The 27380-nt window shown below is 50.0% G+C and overlaps 2 protein-coding genes across 8 annotated transcripts; one reads left to right on the forward strand and one right to left on the reverse strand.

The window, feature by feature from the left end:
* Positions 1-758: 758 nt before the first annotated feature.
* On the reverse strand, positions 759-12423 carry LGALS12 (galectin 12). Of its 6 annotated transcripts, XM_090259880.1 has the most exons (9): positions 12347-12423; positions 10688-10776; positions 10364-10577; positions 9493-9612; positions 8882-8920; positions 8252-8278; positions 7563-7651; positions 4070-4220; positions 3464-3673 (listed from the first exon to the last, which is right to left on the reverse strand). In XM_090259880.1, exons 1-9 carry the CDS (start codon positions 12413-12415, stop codon positions 3527-3529), a joined length of 945 nt encoding a protein of 314 aa, XP_090116006.1. In that variant the 5' UTR covers positions 12416-12423; the 3' UTR covers positions 3464-3526. The 6 variants fall into 6 exon arrangements, with proteins under 6 accessions (XP_090115969.1, XP_090115992.1, XP_090116006.1 ...); XM_090259843.1 differs by lacking the exons at positions 3464-3673; positions 4070-4220 and adding an exon at positions 759-1268; XM_090259866.1 differs by lacking the exons at positions 3464-3673; positions 4070-4220 and adding an exon at positions 1085-1268 and having other exon boundaries at positions 8862-8920.
* On the forward strand, positions 11653-26650 carry PLAAT5 (phospholipase A and acyltransferase 5). 2 transcript variants are annotated; one of them, XM_090259894.1, is made up of 6 exons: positions 11653-11693; positions 12329-12408; positions 17913-18003; positions 19258-19366; positions 23056-23164; positions 24430-25522. In XM_090259894.1, the coding sequence occupies exons 2-6, from the start codon at positions 12372-12374 to the stop codon at positions 24930-24932; spliced, it is 849 nt and encodes a 282-aa protein (XP_090116020.1). In that variant the 5' UTR covers positions 11653-11693; positions 12329-12371; the 3' UTR covers positions 24933-25522. The 2 variants fall into 2 exon arrangements, with proteins under 2 accessions (XP_090116020.1, XP_090116030.1); XM_090259904.1 differs by lacking the exon at positions 11653-11693 and adding an exon at positions 26268-26650 and having other exon boundaries at positions 11802-12408; positions 24430-24692.
* Positions 26651-27380: the final 730 nt, after the last annotated feature.

Raw genomic sequence — 27380 nt, forward strand, 5'->3', positions numbered from 1 at the left:
CCAATTGGCATGGGTCACTCTGCTCCTGGTTTGATTTCTGGAAGGTATCTTTCCTCGAAATCAGTCCCAGCTGTTTTCCTGCATGCCTCATGTGTAATCTCAGAAGCGGCGACCACCTGTTCTTCCCGTCCAGCACCCTCCCCCCGCAGGCTGCCAGGCTGCTGCCTCTGCCACCCACAGCCTTCCCCAGAGAGTGGTCCCCCACCAGAGTCATCCTCCAGTGAGGGCACCGTGGCCCCCACTACTCTGGCCCCGGGGGACAGGTGGCACTTTCCCCTTTGCTCACCATCCCAAAGATATGAAAGGCTGGACCCCCAATCTCCACGGCACAGCACACCCCAGAGTGTAGCTGATGATAAGAACTTACGGGAAGCTCAGAGACACCAGGGAGGAAGAACTACTAAGGCGATAACTTATTGCTGCCATGACTAACGTGGCTACGCTCCGGCCACAGACCCACATCAATCAGTTCATGTACTTAGAGAGTCGCGAATGGTGGTCATTGCATTGGCCCCCGCCTGCCTCCGTGTCAATGGGCTCAGCTCACCTTACACAAGACGATGCTCTGACACGGCTGCTTACCCCGGGCCCAGGTCCCTGATCGCGTGGCCACACGCGGCAGAGGAGGACCTTCTCTTTTCCAGTATGACTCACTTCCCTGATGCCTTAGCTGTCCCAAGATCAGTTTGTTCCCAGGGCACCTAACGACATGAATGTCCATCTCCTGGACGGAAAGGCTGGATCTTTCCGATGAAGATTTTGTTCGCTCTCTATGACTAGGTTGAAGCTCCCAGCTCTCCACGTACTGCTCCTTAGCAGCACTTACCAGACTCCAACTTAACTTTGACTGTGTGCTCTTGTGACAAATGTGTATTTTCCCTGTAAGAAATGTCATTCTACAAAGCCAGCCTCGTGACTCCTTTTCTTCACATTTTCAGCCCAGAATCGACTGTGATGTCTTACATATAAAAGTTTTACCACTAAAAACACTTAGAAGGTCTGAATACATGTGTAACTGAATGCAAAAGAAAAAGGTTATACCCTGTTTCCAGCAATGAAGTAGAAAACATAAACCAATACCTGTGGGTATTAATATAGATATAGATCTGCCCTGGCTGGTGTGGCTCAGTGGATTGAGCAGCAGCCTGCAAACCAAGGGTCGCCAGTTCGGTTCCCAGTCAGGGCACATGCTTGGGTTGCAGAGCGGGCCCCCAGTTGGGGGTGTGTGAGGCAGCTGGTCAATGTTTCTCTCCTCTCTTTTCCTCTCTCTAAGAATAAATAAGTAAGATATTTTCAAAAATATATAGGTATAGATCCTAAAAGATTCAACCTGGAATTTTAATGCCTATGTGCAGACAGGAATATCAGTGGTAGACCAGAATAGCTACAAAATAGGAACTGAGATCCCTACATAAAGTGGGATCCCGAAAAGAAATAACCCTTTAGAAAAAGAGGAAGGAAGATGAAAAACTGCCCAGAGCTCTGGGTGCAAAGATTAAAATGTCTGCCATGAGAAACTGTAAAACTAAGCCATTTCTCTGTGTAAGTGGTAAGCCTGTGGTTTTGCTACCCCCTGGAGGGACCGCCAGCTTAGATTAACCGAAGCCCCTCAATCATTTTGCAGCTATAAATGCGGGACATACCAGGCTTCCACGTGAGCACACATGTCAGCGACAGGGTACAGTGTACACACTCCGTGGAAGCATTGGCTGCTAAGGAACTTAAAAAAAGTTCTAGTACATGTATTTTTATGGATATCTGCACACATTTCTCTTGAGTATATGGGAGGTATGTCCAGTAGACCAACTGCTTGGCCATGAAGCCGAGGAGAGTGTGTTTAGCCCTAGGAGTTGCAGCCAAACAATATTGTAAAGCGGCTAAACCAACTGACTCCCCTCCCTTCCAAGAATCTAAGTGAGCTCCAGTGCATTAACTTTATTGTCAACACTTATGATTGTCATTTCTAAAAAATTCAGGCCCTGTGTAGGGAGCATAGGTATATCTCTTTGTGGTTTTAATTTGCATTTACCTGATCTGTAATAATATTGAACACATTTTCATGATTATTGACCATCAGAATATCCTTCTTCGGAATGTACCTGCTCAAGCCTTTTGCCTTTTTAAAAAAAAATTGGGTTAGGGGTTTCTTTTCTTTTTCTCCCATTAACCTTTTTAAAAGCTATAAATCACAGAATTTTGAAGTCCTTGTCTGCTTACTCAGATATCTAAGTCATATCTGAGTCTGCTCCTGTGGACTTGATTATCAACTTTTCCTCCTTCACTTGTCTAGAAATTTTTTATTTGGTACTTGACATTGTGTGATATATTATAGAGGATCTGGATTACTACCCTTCTCTACAGAATAGTCAATTTTGATAAGACATGTAGTTAAATTACTGGTGGATCACCTTGATCCTGTGGAAGCTTCAGTTTAGATTTTGTTTGGACGGGACCATTTCAACTTTAACTTTACACCCAGAACACAGCTTTTAGTATATGGCTTCTGCTGGGCCTCTTGGAATGTCTTGTCCTACATACGCACAGCTTCAGGGTTGTCCAAGAACTCTAGGGTCATTTTCTAAAAATCCCTTCTTTTCCTGTTCCAGGGCATATACTTCTACTCTAGTCTGCCTGAATACAGAACCCTCATCTCTTCCTTCTCTCTCTATACCCTTCTAAAAACCTGTCTCCATATGAACCATCTTCAAAATCATTACACAAAGTCATTTCCTTGTGTAAACATGACATTCTATTTTTTTCAAGTTTAAATTCCTCTTTCTGAATTTAAAGACCTTTTATAATAATCTGACCTCTTATCAAGCAATATTAGTTCCACTCCATTTCAATATTAATATTAAGCTTTAGTCAGGCCACCAGTTTCTTTCCCCCCAAGAACACCATTTTTTTCCTGAGCCTGATATCTACATTTATACATTCCATTCTTAGGACAGTATCTTCTTCCTAGTCTAATGATCAGAGGTTAGATTTAAGTTTCAGCTCTGCTAGAAAAGTTTTCTTAACTATTCCAGCCTTCTCTGGATGACATTCTTCTCTAAATGAATGAATATAGCACTTTAGAGTTTATACTACACATTTTAGTAATATATGGTCAAATAACTGACTGCCGACTGCCCCCTCCCCACCTGACCTGGACCATTTTCCCTAGGATTGTTAGATGAGAATGACATAAATATCTGAATTCTCTAAGCCACTGTATTTTGCGCGTCTTTGTTAGGCTACAAAACCTGCCTCCTTGTCTGGGCCCTGAAGGCAGACAAGAGCCAATCCTGGGCTCCTGGTGGACGGAGGTCCAGAATTGAGGAGCCTTCACACCCTGGGGCCTTCCCTCCGTTGCGGGGCCCAAAGTCCCTGCAGACTGCAGCTCATGGCTCCAGAAGTGGCCCAGGCCTGACATGGTGGTGACAGGTAGACACTTTAATGACAGGGGGGCGGGGGGGGCGGGGGGGAGGGAGCCAAACGGTGGGACCCTGGTGTGGGCTGGCCCCCCTCTTCTCTGGATCCCTCCTCAGTAATGCACACAGTACAGCTGGATGGTACCACTGATCCGAAACTCCCGCAGCCGCTCCAGGGCCTGCTGGCCCAGGCTGGTGGCCCCCAGGGCCTGCCCATTGAGCGCCAGTTTCAGCCCACCTTCCTGACACAGGAGCAGCACCTGGGAAGGGAGGGCGTGAGGCCTGCAGGCTTCTGGATGGACCCTCTGCCGCCTGCCCGATGGCCCACCAGTGAGCCCTTCCTCCCCTCGCACTGCGCCCAGCTTGCCCCCAGTCCTTCCACAGGGATCTTCTGAGCTCTGGGCCTCAGTTTCACCATCTGTAACAGGGGTGGCTTCCCTTGGAGGACAGGTTCTCAACCCTGGCTGCACACTGGGGTCATTAGTGGAACTTTCTAGTAGCACTGATGCCAGGGCCTGCCCCAGTGGGTTAAACCTGGGTTTCTGGGCAGGGGATCTCTGGCACCAGTGTAGAAGGTGCAGAGCCCTGGCATGGAGGTCTCCCCAGGGTGCCCCCTGCCCAGTGTCCCAGATAGCAATGCTTTGGCTCTGACCCACCTCGAAGAATCGCTGTGGGTAGAATAGGAAGGGGGCCAAGATCAGCTTTTTCCGTCCCCAGGGTGAGACCCAAGCCAGCGTTCTGTCTGCGAAGGAAGCCCTGAGTGTCACAGGCACGCGGGCAGCCTCGTCCAGCAGACGCAGCGTGAAACTGAGGGAAGGGGCCAAAGAAGGGGCTCAGGTCCTGGCGCCCCGAGGCCCTGTCTCCTGACTCCTCTGGGCTGCGGCTGCCAGGGCCTGAGGGGAGGGATGGTGTGTGTGTTTGGGGGAGGAGCAGCTGGAAGACTGGGCAGATTCCTCCCCCAGACCCCAGGGCCATGGGGGAGCAAATAACGTTGTCCGAGCCTCCGTTCCCCCTCCTCAAAATGGGGATAATTGTAATATTAGTCATAGCTAACGTTTACTGCGTACCAAGGGCCAGGATTGTCTTAAGTGTTTTCCAAACTTGTTAGGGCTTAGAGCGAGGCTGCCGGGGGTCAACCTTGGCTCTGCCACTTTCTAGTCCTGTGGCCTTGGGCAAGTCACTGTCTCTGTGCCTGTTTCCTCATCTGTACTGTGGCAATAGCAACAGTCCTGTACCTGCCTGTGTGGTTGTGATGAAAATTAAATGAGTTAACACATTTAACTCAACAGCAGCTGGTGTCTGATAAGCCAATAGGTGTGGTTTACACCTATTGTTTAAAAAAACAATACTATAAAACACCATATGTACCTTTCAGGGTCATTGATGGGAACAAAGGAGGTAATGTATGCGACATTGAGCAAGCACCTGGCACACAGTAGGTGTTTATAGATGCAAATAGTTGCTTTCCTGGACTCCCGGAAGGAATCCTGTGCCTGAAGTTTATCAGTTCATTTAACTTAGGACAAGATGTTCCACTTTCCCTGTTTCTGGCAGTAGTTGGGGCTTCAGGCTGGGATGTGAACCAGGATTGAGAACTCCAGGTTCAGAGGGTCTTTCTGCTGCTGGGCATCTGCCTCTCAGGGCAACCCGATTCTGTTTCACGTCTAGGGAGCTTCCGGTCACTTTGTTTGAAACAACAGCCTCGAAGCTGTTGACTGAGCTCTTGGCAGGAAGCAGGTGAGGGTGGAGAGGATTCTCAGGTTCAGATGGCGACAAAGCCCGGAAAAGGCCTGCCCTGGTGGGTCTTCCGGGGAGCTCCTTTCTGGTCGGTGTGTTCCAGGAGGACACTCCCTCCATTTCCAGCTTTGGGGAGGGGACAGCAAGAGCTCAATGCTGGGCAGAAGCTTGGAAGGCAGGGCCCTGGAGAGTGGTCTGCACGGAGTCTCCAGCCTCAGCCCCCTTCCTTAGGCTCCGCCGATAAAAGGTTTTGTCTTCCCATTGGCCTGAGAACTATTGGAGGCCTCAATGTCCCTCACCATGGCCTTGGCCAGCACAGCCCCCTGCTGGGTAATGGACCCCCCCCCCCCAGAGAACAATGAAAGGAAGGTCTGCTGAAGCTCTGTGAGGCCACAGCGGAACCCCCCTATCCTCAGTGCTTGGGAGCAGGAGGTTAAAGGAGAAGGACAAATTTTTAGTACAAATGAACCCTGTGCCCTCAGATTCTCACCCCATTCGTCCAATTCAAGCCACAGGTGCTTTTTGGTAACCACCGTGGCAGCAGCGGTGGCCGCAGCAACGGCATTTATTGCTGTCTCAATGTTGGTGGCCAATAGCCAAACTGGCCTGTAGAAATGGTTTGGCTGGTTCATACTGTCCTTCAACTTTAAAGTCATATCCTATTCAACAATTGAGAGAGTTTATATAAAAGATGGCTCCCAGCTTCTCTTTAAAAATAACCAGATCTGTCACGATTGGGTCTATGGAAATATTCTTTCCACTTCACCAGCTTCGCAGCCTGGTGCCTCACTATTTGTGTGACCTGAAGGGCCTCTGAGAGCACAAGAATCCACCGGCCTTGCAAAGGAGCAGTTAAGTTACTTACTGTGTCAGTAATCACCATGTGTCTTTGAGCTAAGATATGAACCTGGCCTTATGTTCCCAAGATTTGGGGGGTCAGGGGAAGGTGTTCTTTATCACTGGGAATCATTTTATTTTCCCTCTAGGGTTGGAACTCTGTCTTTTTTTTTTTTTTCCTGATGGGGAAATTCAGGACTCCTGACTCAGAGAGATGTAGTGACTTGCCTAAGACCACAGTTTGTGAGAGGCAAAATCAGGAATCCAACCCAATGGTGCCTGGCTTTGGGGGTGGTGCCCACCTCAGAATTCAAGAGCAGGCAGGGCAAGAGTTTAGTGAGGTCAGTGACTTAAAACACAGTAACAAAACAAAAGGAGGAAGGGGGGGTGAGTGGGGGAGGGACAAAGGGTGGTGCCCTTCCTCCCTGGCCCCTCCCCTGAGAGAATTCCGATTCCACACCATTGGGGAATACTCACTATGTGCCTGGCACAATTACATGCATTAACACCACCCCTGAAGTCAGCACTACTCCCACCTCCTTTTATAGACAAAGAAATTGCGGCCCAGAAAGGAAAAGTAATGGCTTGAAGTTCCACAGGGTCCTCAGCAGAGGTCAAAGCCAGGCAGCAGGCAATGTGGCCCAGAAAAGTCATGAAATGCAATGCAATTCCAGAAAAGTGGAAAGAGGAGGGAAGGAGGGAAGGAGGGAGGGAAGGAAAGGGATAAAGAAAAGAAAGAAGAAAGAAAGAAAGAAAGAAAGAAAGAAAGAAAGAAAGAAAGAAAGAAAGAAAGAAAGAAAGAAAGAAAGAAAGAAAGAAAGAAAGAAAGAAAGAAAGAAAGAAAGAAAGAAAGAAAGAAAGAAAGAAAGAAAGAAAGAAAGAAAGAAAGGGATAAAGAAAAGAAAGAAAGAAAGAAAGAAAGAAAGAAAGGAAGAAAGAAAAAGAAAGAAAAAGAAAGAAGGAAAGAAGGAAAGTGAAGGAAGGAAGGAAGGAAGGAAGGAAGGAAGGAAGGAAGGAAGGAAGGAAGGAAGGAAGGAAGAAAAGTAGAAAGAAAAGAAAAAGAAGCAAAGAAAAAGAAAGGTAAGAGCCTAGTCTAACTTGCTTTGAACCGCAGGTCTGGGAAGCGGTGCGGGAGCGCCCCCTGGGGGAGAAGTTAGGCAGCGCGTGTTGTATACTTGGATCTTGCGTGCCTCCAAGTTCCCACTTCCCAGCGCCAGGCCCCCTGTCTAGGACCGCCTAGCTATGCTTCCTAAACTATGTACTGTGTCACTGTTGGAGGTCGCATTCTCTGTAGGGGTCTCAGCACACCCCCTTTCAAGGGCCTTTCCTGAAGCCCCAGGGAGGGCCTGGCCAGATTTACAGGCATGGAAGATACTCCGGAACTGGGGCTGTTGGGGCCCCCGAAGGCAGGCCGAGCCCTGGTCCCAAGCCCAGCCCGCCTTTTACAAGCTCTGCAACCCCAGCAGCTCACGTCTCCTCTCTGCTCCCGTCTCCTCATCTGTAAAACGGGGACTAAATGGTGGGGAAGAAACAATGTGCTTAAAGCTCGCACCGGCCACAGACAGGCGTACTTACTCCTTGGGCTCTGGCAAGACCAGCCCCCGCAGCACGATGACTTGTCCAGGCCAGAGACCCCGGGGAAGGGGGCGTGAGCAGGGCACCTCCTGAAGCCACATGGGAGATAACTGAGAAGTTGGTTCACAGAGGGGCTCAGAGTGGGCTATCGTCCCCAGGAGCAGCTTTGTGGGCCACCCTCAGGGGGGGATCCCCGGAGCAGGTAAGTCTCTGCCTGTCTGCCTGCAGCCCAGGAGGTGGTCTGGGGGGGGGGGGGGGAGTCAGCACTGTTTCCACTGCAAGCCTGGCCTCCTGAACTCTGCTCCGCTGGCCTCTCCAGGCTGAGGTGCTGTGAGCACCATGTACACCCCCATCCTGCACCCTGAACTGTAATGGCCCGTTCATTGGTCCACCTCCCCACCAGCCTGTGAGCAACTGGAGGCTTGGGGACGGGCTTGTCCCTCTATCCTAGAGCCTGACACTGGGCCTGGCACAGAAGAGTATCAAATACTTGTGTGCAGAATGAGTGAAGAAAAGGTGAGATGAGGCTGGAGCTTCAGCCTGAAGCTGCCGACGCGCCCCTAGGCTGCACTTTTCAATGAAGGGAGGGAAAACCCTGATGCTGAGGGCATTTCCCACCAGGTGGGGGTGCCTCTACCCCTGAGGGGGCAGTGAGGGCCTACAGCTCCAGAAGGGGGGGTGTCACTCACCAGCCCGGGGCTCTGCAGCAGGAAAGGCTGTCAGGGAGAGAAGAAGAGGATGCAGGGGTCACGAGATGTTTGCTCAATGAAAGGGAAAAATTGGGGATCTTTGGGGTTTGTCTCTCGCAGAGACAATGCAGGGGAACGATTAGAGCCCCTGTGGAACCCTCCCAAATTCAGACAGACACCAGCTCTGGAAAATGGGGAAGAACTGGACAGAGGGTCTGTCATTCACTCACCGTGTGGCCTTGGGCAAGTCCCTGGGCATCATCCCCCCTTCTGCCCTGCAGGCCAACCCCGGCTACTTCATGGGGCTGCTCTGGGGACTGAGAGCTCCAATCTAAGGGATCTTCTCATACAAATACTGGGCCCAGCCCCATCAGGGGAGCCGTTCCCTCCCCGACCCTCGCCATTTATCTTCCCAAGCTGGCCCAGAGGAGCTGGGAGAGGCAATCCAGGCTCTCCAGGGACCATGGCAGAGCTGGCTATATATGTATATATATCTCCATGGCAACTGTGCAGTGGGGGCAGGGGCAACTGGGCCTGTGCAAGGGGGGCAGGTCACGCTGGGGGAGGGAGCACCAGCGGCTCAGGTCCTGTGTCTGGGACAAACGCCCACCTTGCTCCCAAGAGACTCACGTGTCCAACTGGATACTCGCTGCCACCCTCTGAAAATGGCTGTTTGGAAAGAGAATAAACAGCAGGGTTCAGGACCGCTGCAAGCCCAAGAGACATTTATCTGGCCCTCACCTGCCCTGCCCTGCCTGTGCCTGGGTGTGGGCAGAGGTCGCTTTGGCCTTGAGAGCCCCTCCTTCTCCCATCTGGCCTGGCATCGTGAACGTGCTGCTTCCGAGGCCCCGCCTCAGACGCACTGAAGCAGAATCTCTGGGGGTGGGCCCTGGAAATCTGCATTTTGAATGAGCTCCTCAGGTGGGAGTGGTGCTGCCAGCTCCCCGTCTGGGCCCCACGGCTCTAAGTCTCCAAGGGACTCGCCTCCTGGCCATTGCACCCCTGTTGTTGACTGACCCCACACCCCGTATGGACTTCTGTCCCAGGCTCTTGGGCCCTTCTGTAGTCACCGTCCCTGCCCCTCACCCCACTCATATCTGACACCTCGATGGAAGCCCTCCACCTTGGCCATAACTGGTGTGACAGGGCTTGTCTGGGGCAGGAGGGGGTCCCGGGTTGTCCAGGTGTCAGAGGAGGTCAGAGGCCACTGCCACGCAGGCTTTGGTCCCAAGGAAACTTACGTTGATGTTCAGGAATCCAACGGCCTTCACCAAGATGTCCCCAAATATGCCCAGGGTGTCCACGCGGGACAGCGGGAGCCGGTAGCGGTAGCGGAGGAAGTGCTGTCCGTTCACGCTCACCTGGAGACACACGGGGGCCGCTCAGCATAGCTCATGGTCCTTGAGTTCACGCCAGGCATCGGTGAGCGCGCTTACCTGGAATTTTCCCCATTTCCCTTCATCCCAGCTCTCTGAAACAGGTACATCTCACAGACAAGGTTGCAGAGCTGGCAGGTGGCAGAGCTGGCCTTGGAACCAAGACACCTTTCAAGGCCCCTCTCTGCCCTGACAGCACTTCCCCATGCCATCCCTCATTCTGCCTCTCCAGAGACCTGCCTGCCAACAGCAGCATCCTGTCCACAGGTGGGGAAACCGAGGCTCAGGAGGCTGTGGGGACCCCTATCCCAGACTCTCCTTCCAGTGCTGGCTCCCACCAGCTCCCGCCCCCTGGAGAGGTCCAAAGGCTCCCTCATCTTTCTGGCAGGAGTTCACATCAGCGGTGAGAGCCTTGAGGTCAAGTTCTGTCTCCCTGCCCCCTGCTCCCTCAGTTGGGAGATGGGGAAACGAGAGTACCTTCCTGGTGGGTTGTTGGGAGGATTCCATGGGCTGATATTTGAGGGCTCAGAACAGTGCTGGGTATATTGCAGGCACTTGAGACATACCGACTGTGGCAGTGCCCCCCCCCCCCCCCCCCCCGCGCCAGGGCCAGGCACCACAGAGCTGTCATGCTGTCATGGTGGTCAGGCCCCGTGTCCCAGGGCAGCTCCTTGGTCCTCTGGGTGGTACTCAACCCCTCCCACAAGTTCCAGACACCCGGTGCCCTGCCGATCACCTTCATTTCCTCATTTCCAAAGAGGAAGAGGATGAGGAAGCTGCCTCCCCTCTGCAGGGCCAGGCGGGGCCACCGCACCTCCGCTTGCCAGCGCCCGCGGTGCAGGGTGTTGCAGATGACGTGGGGCTTGGTGGTGTGGAAGCGAGGGTTGAAGTGGATGGCGATGTCCGGCCGGGGATGCAGGCTGCAGCCACACTGGAAGTCCACCTGGAACCTGGCGGGAGCTGAGGCTCGCCAAGGGCGCCTCAGGTCAGAGGCCCCCGAAATGCCAGCTGGATGCCTCTGGAACTGAGTTCCAGCACCCCCATGGAGCAGCCGCCTTACCTGCGTGCGGCGAGAGGGACCTCTCCCTGCAGCATGACCATCTTGCCTGCGCGTAAGCCACCAAAAATGGTCGTGACATAAGGAACCATCTGAACAGGGAGAGAAACCCATCCTTGCGTGAGTGGAGAAAAGGCCAAGGGACCCCTATGTCAGAGGGGTGGGGAGGGAAGGAGAACTAGAAAACGTGATTCTCCTGCCCCAAACAGAAGATGCCCTAGGGGGAAACATTAGTTTCCTCTGAAATGTTGTCTTCTACCTGCTCCCCTTTTCTGGACCTTCGCATGTCAAAGCCATGTGTGCCTTGGGGAAGCCAAAGCCAGCTCCACTGTCCCCTGGAGCACCAGCCCAGCCCCTCTCCCAAGTGCAGCTCGCCATCTATTGGATGCCACCCTGGCCTCTGCGGGTCTGCTGTCTGCTGGCCAGAGCCTGGAAACTGGGAGACAGAAGGATGGACAAGCTGGGACCTGCAAGAGGACCCTGATATGGACGTCTGGAGCTTCCCAGGCTCCCCTTTCCTCACATAGAAGCTGCCTATGTTCCTAAAGCACTGCACCCACTTTTACAACTTTCACCTTCTCTGGGAGGCCTCCTCTGCTCTCCCTACACCCTGTTAAATCGGTCTTGACTTTCAAGGCTCCTGGCCTCTTCTCTGACGCCTTCTCAAACACCATACACTGTGGTGCCTGAATTACTTCTCCCCTCCGCATGCTCCGGAGCCCTCGGCTGGCTGGCTAACAGGGAGACGTGGGGCTGGCCGTCCACGCGGGGCAACACGAGCCTCTCAAAGCAGAAACCTCTCCCTTCTGCAGGCTCCGTGCCCGGCCTGGCGCAGCGTGCGCTCTGAACAGGTGTTGGCAGGATGAATGTGAACACGCAGCAGGTAAACATCCGGCAGCGTTGCACAAGACCAGCCTTTCTCCCAGTATTCTCCAGCTCCCAGCAGCCTTCAGAAGGCCGCATCACCTAGAAACAGCACTGCCCTCCAGGTGGGGGAGCTTGCAGCCTGGTGAGCAAGGAGGGGCTGTAGCCTGGGCAGCTGCTTCATCCCATTACCCAGGCACCTGGGGACGTGCGGGAGGTTTGGATGGCCGGAGCACCCACAACGCAGGTGCGCTGGGCACCTCAGTCCCGCCCCCACTGAGCAGATGCAGCTCTTGTGAGAGAAGCCAGAGGAGCAGAGAGGAAGGGATCATTAGCGCTCATTAGTGGGAGGGCGGAGTTCAGCCTCTGTAAAGCGTGGCCAGGCTTCAGGGCGCCTGGGCCCTGAGCGGGAGGGGAAGCCAGGAAGCTCCCCCCGCCCCCCATCCCTGGGCTGAAAGTGCCCACCTGTCTCCCTCCTAGGGGCTCAGTGTCCCCACAACTTACCCCAGATCCTCCTAGTCACCTATGGGGCATCAGGGACACAGTACTGTGTCTCCAGGCTCTACTACTTTTGCAATGCAAGGACCCTGGGAGCCCAGCACTCATCCCCACCCAAGTGGGAATTAGCTGGTCAGCACTTTGCTAAGCTCAGGGGGACCTTTCCCGAGCCCATGGGCAGACACTGGGGAAGGGGGGCTCCAGACCAAGGGCCTTTCCATCCCACCACCGGGAGTCTGGCCCCAGCTGAAAGGCAGACGCCCTGAGTCCCGGGGGTTCCAGGCCTGAGTGGCTGCTCACCGGGTGGAAGACTGGCGGCTGGAGGATGAAGGTGTCAGGAAGCGGGTCCAGTTTTTCTCCAGGTGACATGGGGCGGGGTGGGGGTGGGGCGCCTCTAACTCAAGCTGCTGATCCTGATTCCAGGGCCCTGCCTCCGCTGCACTGACTCACCTTTCCCAGCTAGGATCCTAAGTGCCTGGGGCAGTTTTTCCAGCTGTTAGTCCTAATGCCACGTGGAGCCAGCCTGGGAGGGCAGCGAGCTACCCCTGGTGAAACACCACAGCTCTCAGCCCACCTGCTGGGACTGGGGCTGTAGCGGAAATCCGTCTCCAGGTGTAGGAAACTCGCACTAACTAACCAACCAGCTAACTACCTAGCCCCTCTGGGTCTGAGCACAGGGCTGGCTCTCACAATGGTTGGGGGGTGGGGTGGGGCTGGCAGAGGCTGGCTCTTTGGGGGCCAGGGAAGGTTTATGGTTCCCGAGCCTGCCCTCTAAGCCCTCCAAGCCCTCCCTGGTCAGAGGCAAGGGTGGTGGCCCCGCCCCCAACTTCCTGGACACCTTTGACTGGCTTCCCATTCTCTCCTCCCCTCCTGTACCCTCCCATGAGGTTTTCATCTCTCATTTCCTTGCCCTTTTCCCCTACTCTTGACAATTTTGCCAGTTTTATAGTTCCCTAGGGCTCCATTTCAGCATCAGCTGGATGCCAGGGCCCAGCTGGTGTCACAAGAAAGTGGGGCAGAGGGCAGTGAGAAAAGGGCAGGAAGAGAGGAGACCCCCCCTCAGGCTCAGAAAAGGGAGCGTGGTGCAGTGGGAGGGGAATACAGCTGCACCCAAGGAGACCTGGGTTCCTGCTCAGCCTCGGTTCTAACGTGCTGTGTGCCCTGGGACAAGTCACCTCCCCTCTCTGGGACTCCCTCTATTTATCTGTAGACAGAGAGGGGACCACAGCAACGTGCATTTCCGAGGGAGCTCTGTATCTGGGGTGGACCCAGATATCTGCATTTTTATCAAGCTTCCCCCTGATCCTTTAGATAGAGGTGGTCTGGTTTTGGTTTAAATTCCAACAAGTCTTTCCCTTTAAAAAGCAGCACAACCACTCAACTTTATCCTGAGTGGGGAGGTTCCAGGATCTGACCAGTGTCAGACTTGGCAGTGGGGAACTAGCTCATCGTGGGACCGGGCTGGGCAAAGGCTCAAGTGCAGGGGGTGCTGGGGAAGAGCAAGCAGCTGCTTTGGAGGAGGGGGGAGGGCATCCTACTGCTGCTGAAGGGTAGCATCAGCGTCACCTAAAAACTTGTTAGAAATGCAAATGTTAGGGCCCCAACCTACTGAAGAGGGATCTCTTGGGACAGCGCCCAGGAATTTACATTTTAACGAGCTACCCAAGGGATTCTGATGCGTGTTAATGTTTGAAAAGCACTGACTTAGGTCCTAACTGCTGGGGCTATGGAGCCAAGGAGTTTGTTCAGAAATTTCTGGGTAGGTGAAGCTGGGCTGCTGAAGGTGCTTTGTGTGGGGAGGTGCAATCAGAGGTGTGTTCAGGTGGAAAAATCGGTATACAGTGTGGGGGCGGGGGGTGGGGGAGGAGAAACCAAAGGTGGAGAAACCAGCTGGGCAGGGACCTGGGGCCAAGTGATTGGGAAGATTCCGATGGCATGAACGAAAGACTGGGAAGCTGAAGGTGCAATCAGGAGGAGGGCAGGCTGGCTCATTCCAGTCAAGGCCACTTTGGAGGAGGTGGGGGTGTGGGAATCATCTGGACGGAGCCTGCACCCAGGGGATGTTCAGTCAGTATTTGTTGAACAAAGGGGGGTGCTGTTGCCTAAAAACATGTCTACCTTCTGGAGAAAACAGTTTCAGTTTACAGTGATCCCTCACTTATCGCGGATATTACGGTCTAGACCCCCCACCCACGATAGGTGAAAATTCGCGAAGTAGCAACCTTACATTTATTTTAGTATTTACAGTACTTTGGTGCTATTTGGCCCTGTAAGTGAGTTTTAGGGGCTCCAGCCATTTTTCATAACTGGGGGCTGTGGTCGTTAGATGGGGCAGGAGCAGCCATTAGTCTAGTTCTCAAGGAGTGAAGAGAGAAGGCACACACTTAGAGGGGTAACAAACAGGACGATGCCAACTGCTCTGCACTTACCTTCTTTCCCCCAAAGAGATGGGCCCGTTCGGACAGAAGCATTGTATAATGGGGACAAGAGCGGCATCACCTGTAGCCTCAGTAAGCTGGCACAACACTTCTCATTACTGTGATGTATATCCTACTGCGGGGAGAAAAAAAAATTTTTTTTCTGTCTGTTGGTTTAATAATTAAATCAACATGAGACAGGTTAACTAGAGAAAATAACCAAATTTAATTACGTACGTGTGGGAAGTCCACATACGCGAGAGGGTCAGGGACAGAAAGGGAAAAGGAGGTAGATATGGCATTTTGAGCTAAGGATGAGGCGGCTTGGGGCTTCAGAGGGTGAGGAAGGTCACAGCAGGATGATGAGAGCAGATGTCCTGTAATGAGACGTTTGCCTATAGATAAGTCACAGTTACGTCCGGCAATAACTCTTATTATGGGCAAGGCACCACATGTAAATTCTTTAAGGGAAAGCTAAACGTTTCTCATAAGACTGCAGAGTCTTGGTTGCCTTCAGCTCAAAACAATACACATGTCAAAGTGGCACATCTTGGGGAGACCTGTTCTGAACCCCTTCACTGCCCAACTCTTTTTCCTCACCCATGGATCATGGTTTTTGTGGAAACTCAACTCAAACGCAAAGCAGCTTGAGTTTTTTCCAACCACTGCTCTTGTCTACATCCGTTGTCTCTCTCTTTCCTGCTGGGGTGCAGACCTTGTAACATCGCAGGCCGTTCCTGTCACTTTCTAGTCACCTTTGGTTACTGCAACTCAGTCCAGTCCAGCATTGGTATCAACGTTTGTTGGCATCATAAAAAGAAAGAGAAGCAAACATGTTTACTGCCTGATGGCAGAACACATCACCACTAAAGAATCCTCTTGGGGAAAATAAGTCATCAAATTGGAATCTGACTGAGTCTGTAGACTGAACTACCAGTTTATAGAAATACAGGGCACAGCAGCAGCAAAATGCAGACTGTGGGGGATTTTATAGGACCAATGACTCAGTTTCTCCAATTAAAAAATTACTTGGGGAAAAAAAAAGTGGAGGAGAAACCTATAGGGCAAAGGTAGGCAGACTTTCTCTGTAAAGGGCCAGTTAGTAAATATTTCAGTCTTTGGAGGCCATCAAGTCTCAGATGCCACAGCTAGTAGTCAATTCTGCCCTCGTCCTGGGAAAGCTGCCCCAGGCAATATGTAAATGAAGGGCGTGGTTGTGTTGACGTAAAACTTCACGGACACTGAAAGTTGAATTCCGTATAATTCTCACATCACACCAGTATTCTTCTTTATTTTTAAAACCATTTAACAATGTATAAAACCACTCGTAGCTCTCAGGCTGCACAAAACAGATGATATGGGCCAGTTTGTGGGTTGTCGTTTGCTGCCTCCTTTAATTAAAAAAAAAAAGTTAAGAGACCTCAATGAATGGTAACTTATGGACTTTATTTGGATTTTGTTTCAAACAGTTAAACATTGTGTAAGCAATCGGGTAGATGTGAACATTGGCTGTCTCCTAACATTGTGAAACTACTAAAATATCTTTAAATGTGCTAACAGTATTGTAGTCATTTTTATTTTTTGAACGATTCCTTAACTTTGAGATATATATGCACTGAAGTATTTACAGATGGAATGATATGGACTCTGGCACGTGCTTCAAAATAACCTGATATAGAGGAGGTGGGTGGAGGATGTAGATGAAGTAAGACTGGCCCTGTATTGATAACTGGAGAACACTTCAGTGTTCAGCTTCACCCTTGAAGGTGGAGGAGCAGTCTGCTCCTTTGGACACCATCCCTGCAGTGCCCTGGAATGGGAGGGGTGGGGGTAGGGAGAAGGAGCAGGGCTGACAGACCCTAGTACACGGAGGAGCCCCCACGGACTCCCTCTAGCTAGTGCGGTTCTAGTCCTGACGGGGAGGCCTTTGCTGCTGTGGTCTTGGTAGATACAGTGGGCAGTCCAAGTTCTGTTACTCCAGCGCTCTCTGCCCCTGAGGACCCTGTCACAGAGGTCCCTGGATCTCCCTTTGGGTCCTGTCGTTTAAATCCTAACCGCGACCTGTGACGCAGCGGGTATGGTGGCCAGCCGCGGCCACCCCCGGAAATCTGCTGCAGGCCCCATCAGCTCTCCACCATCGCTCTATGGTCAAGGTTCCTCCCATCTCCCTGCTGCCAGGCAGTGGCTGCAACTCTCTGCGTAACTAAGAAACTAGCTACCAGCCATAGATATGCGAAGTACCCCCAAAGCTGCACTATGCCCTTCCCACGTCCCGGAAACCACGAGCTGTGGGGAATTTGGGGATCCCGCTCTGTAACATGACCTTGCACCTCTCCAATAGCCTCCTAGACCCCTTTCCCTGCCTTTCCTCTCAGAGCCCCATATGTGCCCTTTCTGTTCTGAGACGCGCTCAGCGCGCCCCCCTGTGCCCCTCGCCCGCGCGCCCCTGCCGTTTGTGCGCGTCCCCGCGCTCCCCCTCATCGGCGCTGTACCGCGCTGCTCCCAGCGCCCTGAACCACGCGACCCCGGGGACCTGGGGCCGCCCCTACTGGGACCTGGCCTGGAGCAACGCCCTTTGGAGGCCCCGGGACCCCGCGGGGTTGCAGCAGCGGGATGGGCTTGAGCCCCGCGGCCCAGAGGAAGGGTCGGCCCCGTTCCTCTAGTTTCCACGGGTCCTGCCTCAAACCGACCTTGGGAACGGCAGGTATGGAACCAGATGACAATCAGCATGTCCCTGGACATTCAGCTGTTCCCCAGCCGGGGCGCCGCAGGAATGGGGCCCTTCCTCACCGAGCCGCAGCGCCCAGTCCAGGTAGTCCGCGGGCCACCGGACCCCCAGAAAAATCACCTTGTTTGTCCTCATGACTCCTTCGTGTAGACAACGTCCGTTGGTTGTGCGAGATGCCTGTTACCCGGAACGAGTGAATACTTCGGAATGATCGTTTGCTGTTAATTTAATCAAAGTGAGGCAGGCACTCAGTATCTACCCTTCCGCTGTGTTTAAGATGGAAGGGGGACAGAGGTAGCAACCCACGGGGTGGGGGCGGGGGGCGGGGGGCAGAGGTGTCAGCTCTGGGGCAGGTAGAGTTGAGAAGGGCTGTATCTCAGCAGAAGCTTCTGCCCTCAGGTTTAGCTCTAAGGTTCTGTGATCTGAGATAGAGACACCTCTGACTTCTTCACACCCTGCCAGATTCTGACCCCGGGAGTGGCAAAGTCTCTTTCCCAGAGGAATGGAGCCCTCTCCAGCACCCAGTCCCTACAATCCCCTTCATTCATCCAAAAACTGATCAAAGGCTAACCGGCCTGTCAGGTTCTGCACTAGAGCTTCCAGCCCACCTTCACTGTCAAGGTGATCAATGAATCCTTCTTTTACGCCTTCCCCCACCCCCCCACCCCCGCCGTGGAAGGCAAATGTGGTTTAAATAGCTTTTTATTTTTTCTTGAAATAGAAAAATCCGTGGGATCACACGTGTTGGTTCAGGTCTCACCCAAGCAGCCAAAGCAGAGTCCGTTGGAAGTGGGCAAAAGCCTCCTGAAAGGGTAAGGTTCTTTGCATGGAAGGGCTGGGTCTTTGGGACATAGAGCCTTTTGAAGAATGGGTTTTGCTGGCAGTTCTGTAAAACAAACCCTGATGTGGTTTCTCTGCAAACCAGCCTCCCACTAACTAGTTAAGTAGAAGGCAGGTGTGGTCCTAGCAACAGATTGTGACCAGGCCTGGGACTTGCTGGAGGGAGGTATTTCTAGCAGCGATGTCTAGCCACAGGGTCGCTTCTCCAGAACCCTGAGAACGGAATTGCTTTGAAAGGCCTTGACAGTATGGCCAGTTGGTAACTCATGAATGATGCAACCAATTTCCTCAATTCACTTCATTAAAAATGTGGTTGGCGTCTTTTAAAAATTGTGAGGGGCTGAAAGTTTCCAGAAGAGCTATATTGAAAATGACAGCCACTCCCCCCACCCCCCACCAACCCCATACACTATACTTTACAGAAGAGTTAAAACTGGGGAAAGAAAAAGAGAATGCCCTTTTGGGATTGGTAACGTGCCGATACAAACATACGGTTTCTCATTTAGCCCTCTTGACAACTTTGTGAGACCAGCATTACCATCTGTTTTGTAGATAATCTAACTGATTTCAGACAGTTTAATTTACCAGCTCAAGGTTGGACACCAAGGGTCAGAGCCGGGTTTCAAAGCCACGTCCCTTCGGCTTCAATACATGTCCCCGCACTATCTGGAAAGCATATTCTTCGTCTCAGTTTCGGCTGTCTTTACAACATTTTTATCAAGGGACAAAATATACCAATTTCTGTCACATTGCTTGCAGTCACAGTGTTGTGGCTCAAAATATGGGCCTAATTATTGGAAAAAAACAGCTCAGGACTTCAAGGGGTTCTGCCTCTGGCAGTAGGCCCTGGAGAGACCAGGGAGGGAGCTGAGGCCTCTTGCATTTCATTATAAGCCATTATGTATGGTTATCACTTTTTTTAAAAAAGCTATCTGCAACTATCACTTTGATAAACATTTTTAAAGGATTATTAGCAAGTAAAAAAGATGCTGAAAAGCTACTCCTTGCTATCATTAGCATTTTAAAACCATTGTCTGAAAAGCAGTAACCAGCAAGTATTTTGTATCACAGTTAAGGGGATCACAGAAGCAACCTCGAGGGGAAATGTTTCCTAGACTCTCAAAACTGGAAGATATCTTAAAATCACAAATCTGAAGTAGTGCAGAATACTCCATAATTGTGAAGCAGTGTTAGTTATTAACTATATGATCACAAAATTCATTTAGGGAGCAGCCAGTAGCTAACTCGGAGACCACACCCAAGCAGAAGAGAGCGGAGTCCAATTCGTCCCTGACGTCCAAGACTGCAGGCAAGTTAACAAAGCAAGCAGCTGAGGTGCGTGTCCCCAGAAGTCACAGGTGGTCCTGCTCACTTCTCTACACTCTGTATTTCACTTCACTTACACTGGGTGACAGGTTGAACTGCATACTGATTTGGGATGTTGTCTATGCCTTTTTAATTAAAAAAAAAAAAAGCTTTAGAGAGCTTTATTGAGGTATAACTGGCATATGATCAACTGCACGTAGTTAGAATATACCGTTAAATAAGTTGATATATGTATATACCCATGAAGCCATCACAACAACTCAAACGTCCCGTTCCCCTTTGTAAATCCCTCCCTCTCCCTACGCTGCCCCATCCTCAAACAACCACTGATTTGCTTTCTGTCACTATAGATTTGTGTGCGTTTTTAAGGCATTCATACAAATGGAATCATATCATATGGGCCCTTTTTTGTCTGTCTTCTTTCCCATAATTTTACATAATTATTTTGAGTTATATCCATGTACTTCATTCCTTTTTATTACTGAGCAGTATTCCATTGTGCTGATATTTATTTCTTCACTCATTGGGTTGTTTCCAGTGTTTGGCTGTTACAAATAAAGCTGTTGTGAACATTTGTGTACAAGTCTTTGTATAGACACATGTTTTCTCTTGGGTGAATACCTGGAATATAAGGGCAAGGTCAGGTGGTAGACATCCATTTAACTTACTCTTTTCCAAAGTAGTTGTGCCGTTTTACATTCCCACCAGCAATGTATGAGGCCTCCAGTTCCTCCACATCCCCAGCAGCATTTGGTGTGATCAGTCTCTTTGATTTTAGCTGTCCTAACAGGATGTAGGCATCTCCTTGTGGTTTTTGTTTACATTTCCCTCATGACTAACCATGTTGAACATCTTTTCATGTATTTTTGTGCCATCCATATACATCTTCTTTGGTAAATTATCCAATTCTTTTGCCCGTTTTCTTCTTGGCTTGTATGTGTGAGAGTTCTTCAGAAATTCTGCATATAATACTTCATCAGAGAAATGCTTTGCAATGTTTTCTCTCAGTCTGTGGGTTGTGTTTTCTTTCTCTTAATATCTTTTTGAAGAACAAAAAGTTTCCATTTTGATGAAGTCCAATATATCAGCTTTTCTTTTATGAATTGTGCTTTTATTGTGTATCTAAGAAATCATTGCCTAATCTGAGTACAAAACTTCAATTTTGAAAGTTTGAAATAAAACAAAATCATTTTCTGACTATTTGTTGCTGGTAATTGAAAATACAGTTGATTTTTGTATATTTATCTTGTATCCTTCAACCTTGCTAGATTGACTTAGTAACTCTTTTTGGTAGATTCTATCAGACTTTTAACATAGGTGATTATGCCATCTGCAAATAAAGACAGTTTAGCTTTTTCTTCTTCAGTCTGGATGCCTTTATTTACCTTTGTCTTAAATTGCACTAACTAGAATCTTCAGTACAATGCTTAATAGGAGTGGTAAGAGCAGATGTCTTTGTCTATTTTCTTAACTTGGAGGGAAAACATTAAATCTTTAGCTTGTTGGGAGATTTTTTAGAAAAATCAGGAATAGATGTTGACTTTTAGCATATGTTTTTCTGTACCTATTAATAAATCCACATAGTTTTTTCTTTTAGTTTGAATTAAATTGACTGGTACGCAGATGTTATAACATCCCTAAAGCCCTGGAGTAAAAAAACACAAGTGGCCATAATGCATTATCTTTTTTATATATTGTTTGATTTGATTTACAAAATTTTGCTTAGCATTTTTGCATTTATGTTCATTCATAAAAGCTATTGGTCTATAATTTTATTTGCTTGTAATTGATTCAGTATCAGGATTATTATTTATTCTTGATAAATTCACATCTTTACTATTATAAAATTACCCTTTTTATCCCTAGTAATATTCTTTACTTTGAAATCTACTTTGTCTGATATTAATATGGTCACTCCAGCTTTCTTTCAATTAGTGTTAGTGTAGTATATCATTTTTCTTTTTTCTACTTTTAACCTATTTATGCATTTATATTTAAAATGTGTTTCTTCTAAGCAGCATAAAGTTGAGTATTGCTTTTTTGTCCAACCTGTTGGTCTCTGCCTTTTCATTGGAGTGTTTGGAGAATGTACTTTAATGTGACTATTGAAATGGCTAGGTGTAAGTCTATTCTCTCACTGTTTATTTTTATTTGTCCTATATGTTCCTTGTTGGCTTTCTCCTTTCTTTTTTACCTTCTTTTTGATTAATTAAGTGTGTTTTTAATGATTCTGTTTTATTTCATTTGTGGCTTATTGGCTATAATTCTTTGTGTTTTATAATTTTAATTCTTGTTTTATATTTATATTATATATTTTAAATTTATTACAGTCCCTCTTCAAGTGCTGTCACACCACTAATGTATAGTATAAGAAGCTTGTAACAATATACTTTCATTTCTCCACTGTATTATCCTCATGCATTTTACTTATACATGTGTTATAAATATGTTATAAACCCTGCTGTACATTGTTTAAATAGCTATCTTTTAAAAAATAACAACTTTATTGAGATGTAATTCATAGACATAAAATTTAGCTTTGAAAATGTACAATGTAGTGGTTTTTAGTATATTCACAGAGTTGTGCAACCATTATCACTATCTAATTTAGAATATTTTCATCACCCTAAAAAGAAATCCACCCTGGCTGCCGTGGCTCAGTGGATTGAGCGTCGGCCTGCAAACCAAGTGTCGCTGGTTCAATTCCCAGTCAGGGCACATGACTAGGTTGCACATCAGGTCCCCGTTTGGGTGCGCATCATGAAAAGCAACCACACAGTGATGTTTCTCTCCCTCTCTTTCTCCTTTCCTCTCTCTCTAAAAACAGATAAATAATTAAGAAAGAAAGAAAGAAAGAAACCCTATCTTAGCATTCACTCCCCATTTTCCCCCACCGCCAGTCCTTGGAAACCAGTCACCTACTTTCCATTTTTGTGGATTTACCTACCCTGGACATTTCATGTAAATGGAATCAGACAAGATGAGATCCTTTGTGTCCGGCTTCTTTCACTTAGCATAATGTTTATAAGGTTCATTCATGTTGTAACCACAGACAGGGTGCCTTAAACAACGGAAGCTTAGTTTACAACAGTCCTGGGGGCTGGAAGTCCAAGGTTAAAGCGCTGGTAGGGGAGGTTCATTCTGAGGCCTTTTCTCTTGACTTGTATGCAGCTGTCATGTTGCTGTATGCTCATGTGACCTTTTTTGCATGTGTGGAGAGGGAGAGAGAGCAAGCTTGTTATCAACAAGGTTACAAGGTTATGGGGACAGAGGGATGGGGGCTCAGTCAGAGCTCCACCAGATGTCCCCACATGGGCGCCACCGAGCATGGCCCCTTCATTCGTGGCGGGACATTGCAGGAGAGCCCTTTCCTCTTGCAAAGTCCCTCTAGCGCCCTCTGTTGAGAAAGCTTAACCTGGTGCTGAAGTTCAAGGAGAAATTATGCTTAAAGGAGTCCCATCAGCCATTCATTATACAGCGTCTATAAGGAAGGCGTAATACCTAGAGAACGGGCGCAGTTCTTTAGTGACGAGGGTGACAACAGGAGGGGGGACGGGCCTTTGCTTCTTTGTGTGAAGAGCGCTTTCTCCAGCCTGGGTTTCTGTGCAGAGACACAACGCCCTGCCTTCAGGACCAGTGTCTCTGGAATTCTTTGGGAATGCGCCTTGTCTTTATTCCTATATTTCTTTCCATCGTAGGGCAAACCCAGACCCAGACCTGGAGACCTGATTGAGATTTTTCGAATTGGCTATGAACACTGGGCCATCTACGTGGAGGATGACCGTGTGGTTCACCTGGCCCCCCCGAGTAAGAGTGGATACTCTGCCGAAATGGTGATGCTTAAGTTAGCCGAGGAAAACGCAGTACAGCAGTCCCTCTCTATATCGGGGGTCACTTATTGCGGCCTCACTGTATCGCGGGATTTTAAAAAATATTATATTTAATTACTTATTGCGGATCTTTTGCTCTATCGCGGGATTTTGCGGTACTGCATACGTATTTATATGCGTAGTATTTATGATTTTAGTGACTTTTGCCTAAAATTTTTCAAAAAATATATAAAAAATGTAATTAATGATTCTAACATTAAAAGAATATTAAATCGGAATAAAATACTGCACACTGTACTAAAATAATTGTAAGGTTCCTACCTCGCGGATTTTCACCTATCGTGGGGGGGTCTAGAACATAACACCCGCGATAAGTGAGGGAATGCTGTACAGTTAATTACGGTGTTCCTCAGCTGCTGCCTCGCTTTTAGCAATAAAAGTCCCCAAAGCATGACTAGACCTAACTTTGCTGTGCGACAGATCTTCATCTCTGTCTACTAACACCACTGCGTGTCCAGCCTCCCGGGAGACGCAAGTGAGAGGGGACCCAGGCTCCCTGGCCGCTGGCAGCGCCCTTTCTTTTCAATGGCAGACTTAAGAACCTGGGCCTCCATCTGTGTTGACCACAGTCCCATAGTCTTCCTCATATTCCTGAGGATTCCCCAGGAGGGGTGCAGTGCTTACGTCCTCGATTGTCACTTATTTTCTGTTGTCCCCAATACTGCTTCTGGCTTCCTCATCGCCTTGGGTACCTCCACCCTCGACTGGTCTGCCAGACCCTCCCCACCTGCCCCAGGCTGCCCCAACCCCAGGAGCCCCTTCCCCAAGAGCCCACGCTTACAGTTGCCCCTACGGGGAGCTCGGCACACAGTTGTGAAGAAGACTCCTGAAGTCTGGTTGGGAAAGCGAGACTCACGTCGTTTAAGACTAGATCACTTGGTCAGTTCAGATCAACACGGAACGCAGCCTGGGGCCACACCGTAGGTACTTGCAGAGTTTTATGGGAAAGAGGTGGCCTTGTGGGTCGGAAGTGGGGAGTGCAGTGCAAGCGGGGACTTCTTGGGGAAGTCGATCCTTTGCCGCTCATTTAATCCAACTCCCCATCCCCCCGGCCGTGCCTCTTATAGACGGTGAAACTGAGGCCCCAGCGGGAAGCAGGTGGCCCAGCTCCCGAGAGGGGCCCGGCCTCCGCCGCTGCTGTCCCTCGCAGCTCTCCGACTTCCGTTTGCCTTTGGCCTGCAGGTGAGGACTTGGAGGCCGGCATCATCACCTCCATCTTCGGCAACCGGGCCGTTGTGAAATACAGTCGCCTGCAGGACGTGCTGCAAGGCTGCTCCTGGAAGATTAACAACAAGCTGGACGGCACATACCTGCCCCTGCCCGTGGACAAGATCATCCAGCGCACGAAGAAGATGATCAACGAGAGAGTGCCGTACAGTCTGATCGAAGGGAACTGCGAGCACTTTGTCACCGGCCTGCGCTACGGCGTGCCCAGGAGCCAGCAGGTACGGCGCCCCGGCTTCCCCCCGAGCTGTCTGGGGCCCCTGCCTCGTCAGAATGGCCATCAGTGGTTCCGTGTTATTGTTGCCCTGGCGGGGCCCTCTGTTTCTATAGCATTTGACAGGTTTTTTTCGTCTCTGTTAACTCATGGAGAAGTAGAAAAGGCAGTGGGCTACACACTGAGGCCCCCGGTGGAGTCCAGCCTGGCCATCAGCTGGCCTGGTCTCCCTGGTCAAGTCATTTGACCTCTGAGACTGTCCCTTCCTTTACAAAATGGGGATAAACCAAGGGAGACACTTTATCGCTGAAGTCACGCACTACCAGCCTGTGGGCCACATCTGGCCCACAGACATGTTTTGCTTGGACAACTAGTATTTTTTTTAATTCCTTGTCAACATTTAAAAATATAGAAATTTTATATAAAAAGATCTGGGTTCCGAGCCTCCCTGCACAACCAGCTGATCAGTTCCTGCTTGCTGACACTCTGTGGGGCCCAGTCACCGCTCTCCCTTTGGATGGGTGGGGGAGCAGGCGTGCGACCTACCAGCTTCACCCGCATTACCTGCCTGGCCCTACTGCATCTGGGTTTGTGACCACCCCCCCCCCATAACAGAGGGCAGTGGCACATGAAATGAGGTACAGTACAGGTGAAAGAACTTTGCAAGCCTAAGTATCTGTGATAGTTTGAGCTGCTCTTGTTAATATTTGGTCCTTACTAAAACCCCAAGAGAAGAGCAGAGGGAGTGTTTATAATCGCCCCGGTAATAGATTTTAAACAACCAAGGATTAAATGTGGCACGTCATTTTTCTATGTTCTTTTCCATGCTTCCTATGTTTTCCTGACACATTGGGCACATCCCAGCCTTGCTTTCTCTGCTGTGGTGTGCCATCTCTCAGTGGCCGCGAGCAGGCCTCCCACGCTGTCCCTCCCTCCTGCCTGTCCCTCACCTCCCGCATCTTCCCCCTTTGTGCTCTGGTCCTCTCCCAGCCTGCATTCCCTCTTGTGAGGCCTGCTGCAGCACTAGGGCCTGGGTGGGCACTGATATGAGGGATCTCCCATCCCATAAGCATTTGCACATGAAAAGAAGACCCCACGGGTCAAAGGGTTATAAGAAGCCCTCGTTCATCAGAAACCTGGGCCCAGATCTAAGCTCAGACACTAATTCACTGTGTGACATTGTCCAAGTGAGTTCCCCTCCCTGGTTCTCGGACTCCCCGGATGTGGGATGAGGGCCTCAGTGGCTGTGCTGCTCTGAGATCCCTTGCTTCTGAGCCCCACCCTGGAGGCAGACCCCAGGCTGAGTGGCTCCGAGGAAGGAAGGGACCAGGAGTCCTGTGTCCCCGACCCCACCCGGGCGAAAGGGCGTGCACCTGCCTCAGATGTCCGTCCCAGGCCGTCCTGTCTCCTCTTGGTCTCTTGAATCTCTAGGACCCTTAGAAATAAGGAACACAGGGTGCTTCCTGCTCTAGGAAAAGCCTCCAGGCAGGCCAGTTCCGGAAGGGGCGTGGTGAGTCGGGGGCCGGGCAGGGTGCACGCCTAGGGTCCTCCCTGAGTGTCCGCGAACTGATGTGTTTTGCAGGTGGAGCACGCCCTCATGCAAGGTGCGAAGGCTGCAGGAGCCATGATGTCAGCCATGTTGGAGAGCATGAGACCCAAACCAGCAACCCCTGGAAGGGCTGAAAACACCAAGCAGGGGAAGAGCCACTGACATCAGCAAGGAGAACGCTCCTCCTTTGCTCCCTCGTCTCCCTTGCTCAGTGGCCCCATTGTGAGCTTCCGGAAGAACCAGGAATGTATCCAATTACCCCTTAGGAAATACATCCAATATATGTGATTAGACCCATGGACTCTCAGGGTGGGAAGAATCTAGTATTTATTATGTGCTGTAAGGCACCAGGCACTGTGCGAGGCATTTCATGTAATGACTTGGTCGGTCATTCCACTCTCTTTGTAGAAAAGGGTCTTCCTCGTTTCTTAGGCTGAACCTAGTCCGCGATGCTTAAATACCATCTGATACATCCTGGAAACCTCTGCTGGAATGTTCCCCGTGATGAAGAACCCTTTTCAGAAGTTCTTTTTATTGAACTAAAACGTCTTTAGCTTTTCTGGATGGCTCCAGGCCGCCCGTGCGGCCACAGTGTGATTCAAAGGCGGAGGACTTGAGGAAGGCCTACAACTCACTACCCAAGGCCCACTGTGCCTTAAGCTAGGAACACCTTTCCCAATAAATAATTTTTTAAATTAGACTTCAGCTTTATTATTTGTTGTTTAAAAACCCCCATTTAAAGTATAATCAGTTAGACCATTTATCTTGCTTTTCTACCTTAGAAGTATCATGACATTTGAAATTTCTGTTTTCATTGATGTCAGATGAATATTTAGAATAACTGAATCAATGGACTTCTACCACATGAAAGAGGGAAAGGGAGGTGCGATTTTTGTGTTTGGAAGAACGTTGACATGATGGAAGATTTAATTTATGGTTGGGGATTGTTAGTGCCAGTGGGGGGCCCAAACCACCCGAGAAGGCGCAGGAAGGGCTCTTGCAGTGCCGAGGAGAGGGGGAGAATGTGGGAGAGTGGAGGTGGAACCCACAGACACTGTTAGGCTCTCCCATGAGCTTCTCTCCCCTCTGGAGAAAACAGACCTGCAATGAAGATCTTCACACACACACACACACATGCACGCACGC

The sequence above is a fragment of the Furipterus horrens genome, unplaced genomic scaffold, assembly GCF_987537825.1.
Source record: "Furipterus horrens unplaced genomic scaffold, mFurHor1.1.pri manual_scaffold_2, whole genome shotgun sequence".
Taxonomy (NCBI): domain Eukaryota; kingdom Metazoa; phylum Chordata; class Mammalia; order Chiroptera; family Furipteridae; genus Furipterus; species Furipterus horrens.